At 36.0% G+C, this 6,750-nt stretch overlaps 1 protein-coding gene across 1 annotated transcript; it reads left to right on the top strand.

Moving 5' to 3' along the window:
- Nucleotides 1–290: 290 nt before the first annotated feature.
- LOC135082261 (vacuolar protein sorting-associated protein 33A) lies at nucleotides 291–6,743 on the top strand. The gene is made up of 11 exons (XM_063977033.1): nucleotides 291–504; nucleotides 778–977; nucleotides 1,246–1,425; nucleotides 1,787–1,907; nucleotides 2,179–2,332; nucleotides 2,668–2,831; nucleotides 3,156–3,326; nucleotides 3,683–3,808; nucleotides 4,162–4,347; nucleotides 5,380–5,503; nucleotides 6,296–6,743. Exons 1-11 carry the CDS (start codon nucleotides 388–390, stop codon nucleotides 6,571–6,573), a joined length of 1,821 nt encoding a protein of 606 aa, XP_063833103.1. The 5' UTR covers nucleotides 291–387; the 3' UTR covers nucleotides 6,574–6,743.
- Nucleotides 6,744–6,750: the final 7 nt, after the last annotated feature.

The following is a 6,750-nucleotide window of genomic DNA, read 5'->3' as shown; positions in this document are numbered from 1 at the left end:
GTCGCGTAGGTTAATTACCTACTTTTCGTGTTTTTTAAACGAGTAGGTATATAATTCTATCAGCAATATAGAACTTCAGTTCAGAGTTGACGAATATTATGTAGTCTGGAACTCCTGAAATCTGAAGGCATTTCTGTAGAACTTGGGTCCGTTCCGTTTTTCATAATTATGCAAACCCGGTGTCTCTAATTTGAAAAGACTACATCATTTAAATTTAATACTTCCCTTGCGCTGTTTAAGAATAAAAAAATTACACATTAATTTTTGACAGCAGACGTCATGCTAACAGCTGTCAATTTGACGTGTTTTGTTCATCATCAGCCACTGTTTTTGTGTTTTGGGACGACAAATTATTATAATTTTAAATCTCTAAACTAATTTAAAACAATGAAGGAGGCAAAGATGAGCACTCATTTATCAGGGGGCCGATTAAACGTGGCTCTAGTGCAAGAAACAATGAGAAAAGAGCTGCTAAACTTACTACAACTTTGTGAAGGGCCAAAAGTAAGATTATTTTTCTATTTTCCTGCAGTTTGTCTTGTTGGTACAATGATAAATAATGCGTATTGTGAAATCCTATCCCAAACACATAAATCCTTTAATATTTTATGTGTTACAATCACGAAATCACGTCACTGGCACATGGATATTTTCATAAAAAGAAGTCTTTACAATCTTCTGTAATGTCATAAATTTATTGTAAAGAAGATAAAATTTGTAGATTGTCCCAACTCCCAACCAAATAACATTTGGATTCAATTAAATTTCTTATTATAGGTGACAATATGGGATGAGTGGCTGGCAGGCCCAGTGGGCCTGGTAGCTCAATACTCCTTGCTGAAGGAGCATGAAGTCGCTGACATGTTCCCGCTACGTCCTGGCAGCCTCCCCACAATATCCGTCAAGCATATTGTGTTTATTGCCCGCCCAAAACTGACATTGATGGACATTGTAGCTGATTATATTGTTTCCTTGAGGTAAAACTATAATAATTATGTGTTTACTTACTTATTGTAATAATTTTGATACCTATTGATAAGTTTCCAAATTACCAAATCAATTTATCAAACACTTTATGAATCAAAATGAGAATCTTTTTTATCTAGTAACAAACTGTTAATTTGTTGGCATATGTACTAAATTTTACCTCTAATAATAACCAACAATGTTATTGTTATTTTAGTCCATGTCATTATATTAAATACTCTCAAGATAATTATTGAAACTATATTTTTACTTTTGCAGATCCAAGCAAAGTACTCCTGTGGAATTCCACCTCTTTTTCGTGCCACGGAGAAGTGAGCTCTGTGAGAAGCATCTCTCCAACAGGGGAGTGATCAACAACCTCTCCGTCCAAGAGTTCAAGTGCGACATCTTCCCTTTTGAGAGTGACGTCATGTCGTTGGAACTACAGAATGACTTCAGGTGAGCAATTTTAGAAAACAATAGCTAATAAATCAAAGTATTGTGTAAATCATGTGTAAAAAAATGATATCACGCTTATTTATTGATTACCTATGTCAAGTCATAGAGGTTACTTGCTTTCACTTGAAAAAATTTTAATATCAATATTTTCATGTAAATTTTAATGATTCTAACATTCATATTTTGCACTTTGAACCCATTTTATCTAGTGTTTGAAAACCAGAATTGTAACTAATTAAAATGTTATCATAGCTAATCATAAAAACCCTTGTTCACATATTAATTTAATGGTCTCTACCTACTCGTTAAATTGAAATCAATACTTCAATTTTTTTTTCAACATTTTATTTCTTTTTCATAGAGAAAACTACCTTGAGGGAGACCCAACATGCATCTACAACTCGGCTCAGGCCCTGCGTACCATACAGCAACTGTATGGTATCATACCCAGGGTCTTTGGCAAAGGAGTTGCTGCTAAACAGGTTTGTAGAGAAAGAGACTGGACAAGATACCTACTCAGAATCAGTTTCAATTACAAATATTTTGAAAAGTTTCATCATCATGAACTATGAAGCTATTGTGGTCAACCCACTCCAAACATAAGCATAATATTTAGCTTAGCTGAATGTAGGTAGACATGCTAGTACAGTTAGCAATAAAATTGTATAACAAATACTAGTAAACATTAAAAAAAATAACTCTGAACTCTATTTTAAAATATACTGACTCTAAAACTATTTTCTAACTGGCCAGGTATGGGACCTGCTCTGCCGACTGAACAAAGAAGAACAGGGAACTGGCCCGAAGGGTTCCGCCACGTCCTGCATTGACCACCTGCTGTTGTTGGACCGCGCCATCGACTTCACCAGTGTCATGACGACACAACTCACATACGAAGGACTTATTGGTAGGTGTTAATCTTTGTTTTGACATTGCAGCTTTTCCCTTATTTTTTTAGGTCACAAAAACAACACTAAGCAAGTAATCACTTGGGTCATAACTTACTAGCTTCTGATCGCAGACTTCAAGATATTATTGCCTATGTGCTACTCTGATGCATTAACATTTAGTTTTAATGAAAATCCGTCCAGTAATTTTTGCGTGAAGGAATTACGAAAAATCCGACTCTACCTAACAAACTAAAGTGTAGATACTAAAACGCATATTTTGTACAAAAAAAATAGCTAAGAGGTACAAAATAAAAATAGAGGTACAAAATAAATTTGATTCTTTTGTTCTCAGACGAGCTATTCGGCATCAAGAACTCTACGGCGACGTTTCCCGGCCACAAGTTCGTGAGCCCAGACGACGCCAGCCCTGAAGTGACCGCGCGCGAGAAGAAACGCATCATACTCAACTCCAGCGAGGAACTGTTCGCTGAACTGAGAGATTGCAACTTTACTGCGGTATGTTGTAAATAAATACTTAAGTAAATGCTTCAATTTAAATACAATAATGTATTGCAATTTATTTAAATATTGTGTGGGACTCGCCCGAATTTTGTCTTCGAAAAATTTTAGTTTTAGCCAAAGCTCTGAACTCTGCCATTATAGTAGACCTATTGCGTGGCCGGGCTTCTCCACGGTCTCGCAAAAACACCACTTACTTAGTTGATCCAAGTAAATTACAATAATAATTGCTTTTAGCTTACTCACTAATAAAACGAGAGAAGAGCGTTGATTGCACTCTCATAAAGTTGGTACCAAAATAACTATTATTTCTTACCTCAGGTGGGCGCAGCACTCTCGAAGAAAGCCCGCGTCATCAAGACGCAGCTCGACGAACGCCACAACGACAAGTCGGTGCAGGAGATCAAGCAGTTCGTGTCGCGACTGCCGCAGATGCTGGCCAACAAGCAGGCGCTCGCCACGCACACCGCCATCGCCGAGTACATAAAAGAGGTAAGATATAAATGAGGTATGAAATAAAAAAGAGGTATGAACTAAAAAAGAAGTATGAAGGAAAAACTTGAGGTATGATTCAAGATGTAAAAATAAAAGAGAGGAGAGGTATGAACAAAGGGGGTAAGTAAAATCTAGTTAGAATAAGAGAAATAAACGAAAAGAAGGAAGAAAATGCTGTTGGTGTTTATTTCGGTATCGAGAAGTGTCTGAGAAGGAAATAGAAGAACTTATGCTAATCATAATATATTTAAAAAATAGTATAGTTAACAAAATTTCATAGGTACTTAAGTAAACTGTGACCCTGAATCTGAATGAAATTGAAAAGTTATTATTTATTTTCACATTCTTTTCAGACGACCGACGATTTCGACTTCCACGACACCATCCAATGCGAAGAGGACTTCGTAAATTGCATCGACAATGAAAAAGTGTGTCCATTTATTGAAGACCTCATCGCCAAGAAAGAGACATTGACCAAGGTACTAAAAATACAATAGTCTGGTAGTTTTCATTTTTAAATGTTTTCAATTATTTTTCCGGGAATAAGTATTTCCTGCAAAATACTAATTTTAGTTTTTAGAAACTTTTACCCCAGTGTACATGCCAGCTTCACCCATAATGGCAAAAGTGCTTACTTACTTACTGCTTTAGCTTAACTGGTGTGCCATAATCGGAACGGGAATTAGCATGACTTCACCTATGTAACACATCTGGAAGTATTTATTCAGATTAAGGCCAACAATAATCATTGATAAAAAATCTATACAGAAACAGGACCATGACAGGACTTAAAAAAGGCGTCGTTAGTCATCTATCAATCTTATTTCACCAGGTACTCCGCCTGATCTGCCTCCAATGCGCGACTGGGTCGGGCCTGAAGCCGAAAGTGTTGGAGTACTACAAACGAGAGTTAGTCCAAGTGTACGGACTCAAGACCTGGCTGACGCTCTGCAACTTGGAGAAGTGTGGACTACTCAAAGTACAGACTGGGACGAGGCAGTACACCGTTCTTAGGAAGGTAATTAGCAGTTGCCCATTCGGGGCCATTCATTTATTACGTAAGACTATTTTCGCTAGTTTTTGACCCCCTCCCCCTATTACGAGTATCAGAAAAAATAAAACCGACTTCAAATGCGTGAACACAAAAAAAATTTTCCACCCTTGGGGGTGAAATATTTTCTTCAAATTCGCATGAAACCACCCTTTTGATAATACCTATTCAACAAAAAAATAATCGTTCAAATTGGTTTATAATCGGCGGAGATATAAAAAGTTCATCCCCAATTTTCCACCCTTGGGGGTTGTTTTTTTTATTATTAAATTTAAATGGGACCACCCTTGAGGTATTACCTATACGCCGAAAAAAGATTTGTTCAAATCGGTTCATGATTGGCGGAGTTATCGCGTAACAAACATACAAAAAAAACATAGGGGTCGAATTGAGAACCTCCTCCTTTTTTTGAAGTCGGTTGAAAAAATAAAAATAGGCCGACTCTCCGTTGCCATAGAAATGGAAATCGTTTTCCTATACGTTTTTCAAAGTATAATTTTAACTTTGTGCATTTTTGTTATCTTACGTAAGAACTATCGAGACTCCCACCCCCTTGTAAGAAAAAATAAGACATGGTCAACCCCCTAAATCATCTTACGTAGTAAATGAATGGCCCCTTATAGATTTACTAGGCAGATGTACTTACTCCTAGATTACATCTCACTTGACATCAGTTGTGATTGGGGTCAAATACCTGTCTTGTTCTGTTAGTTATATGCCTACTACTACTATTACGCGCGCGATTTTTGGTCCGTCACAATAAGACTATCGGGCTTAACGCCATCAAAAATAAGTACACGGTCGTTACTTCTAAACTATTCTTATTATTTAGTTCAAGCATGAATATAAGGTGTATGGTTAGTAAAATGCTTATATCTCCTTTTGATGTTATTTTATGTATTTTAACGAACTTTCTAATTGTAGCAATTTTACTAAATAATCGCATGTACTGCCTACTTGATGTTTTTACATTCTGTATAAATTGCTTTTATTTTTCAGGCTTTACATTTGACCATGGACGATTCAGAACTAGACCCTAAAGAGAAGAGCTACTTGTCAAGCAAATTCACGCCTTTGACAGTGAGACTTAGCGAGCACATCGCCAAAAACAAAGGGTGGTCTGGTAAGTAACATTATTTATTCAATATCTAACGGAGTCTATGCATCCCTCAGTCATTACCATTAGAGATCGTGATCGCTTCGCTACAATTTAAAATACTCTTTCTCTATAAATTACTGAATGAATAAAAACAATGCCATGTTAAAACATGACCTTGATAAAGAGGAAACAAAAATTAAACAGCGCGGAGCTTATCAGTATAATAACTCATAATGACACATCAACTGTTAACAGGCATTATCAAATGCATTAAATATGAACATAAAACTGTGTCACGCACGCTACACCAATTATGCGATGATAGGGCAAAAATAGATAGCAATTAGTATAAACAAACACTCTCACAACTATATTGATGTTACAATTTAGATATTTTATTGCAAACCGCTAAATACAGTTTCACATCTGGCATGTTTAATATACCTGTATCTAAATCTAGATTTACTAATATTAACAAGCTGAAGAGTAGTTTGGTTGAACATGCTAATCTAAAAACTATTGGTCCAATTTGAAAAAATATTTTTCTGTGGAATAGCCCATTTATCGAGGAAGGTTATAGGTTATAATAATATACAATACGCTACAACTACAAAATAGATGCAAAGCATCAATGATATAATTATATTGGGAAAAGAGGAAAAAATGTTCAAACTATTTCACGCGTACGAAGTCGCGGGCATAGCTATTAGTATTAAAACTAGTTTTATTTTAACTAGACTATGAATGGCATTCGAATGCTGATCGATTGTTAGTAGCATTGATTTCTAATCGTTAATACTTATTTAAATTCCACAGGTATTCAAGACGTACTTGGTTCGCTTCCCGGTGCGACAGTAGACGAACTCCAGACACTTCAACCGCGAATGGTGCGACGGAACTCGATCTCAAGCGAGAACTCGTCTTTGGAAAACCCACGGGTGATACTGGTCTTCTTCATAGGAGGCTGCACTTATCAAGAGATATCGGCCTTGAGAACCATCAGCCAGCAAGAAGATTCTTGCGTAGAATTCGTCATATTGACCACTAAACTCATAAACGGAACTACTTTCATAGAAACTCTGATGGAAGAATAATGTTATTGCTTTTTGTATCTCAGCATATATGCCATTCCTGTGTTATTGTATTATTATCGCAATTTAGTTGTAAGTAATGTATTATTGTCTCTAATTAGGTTACCAAAGAATAAGATTATAATTAAAACTTTTTAGAGTATATTAAATAATATTTTTTATATTTTATTAAACGCTTTT

The sequence above is a fragment of the Ostrinia nubilalis genome, chromosome 21 (genome assembly GCF_963855985.1).
Source record: "Ostrinia nubilalis chromosome 21, ilOstNubi1.1, whole genome shotgun sequence".
Taxonomy (NCBI): Eukaryota; Metazoa; Arthropoda; class Insecta; order Lepidoptera; family Crambidae; genus Ostrinia; species Ostrinia nubilalis.
This window is presented reverse-complemented; position numbering and strand designations above follow the sequence as displayed.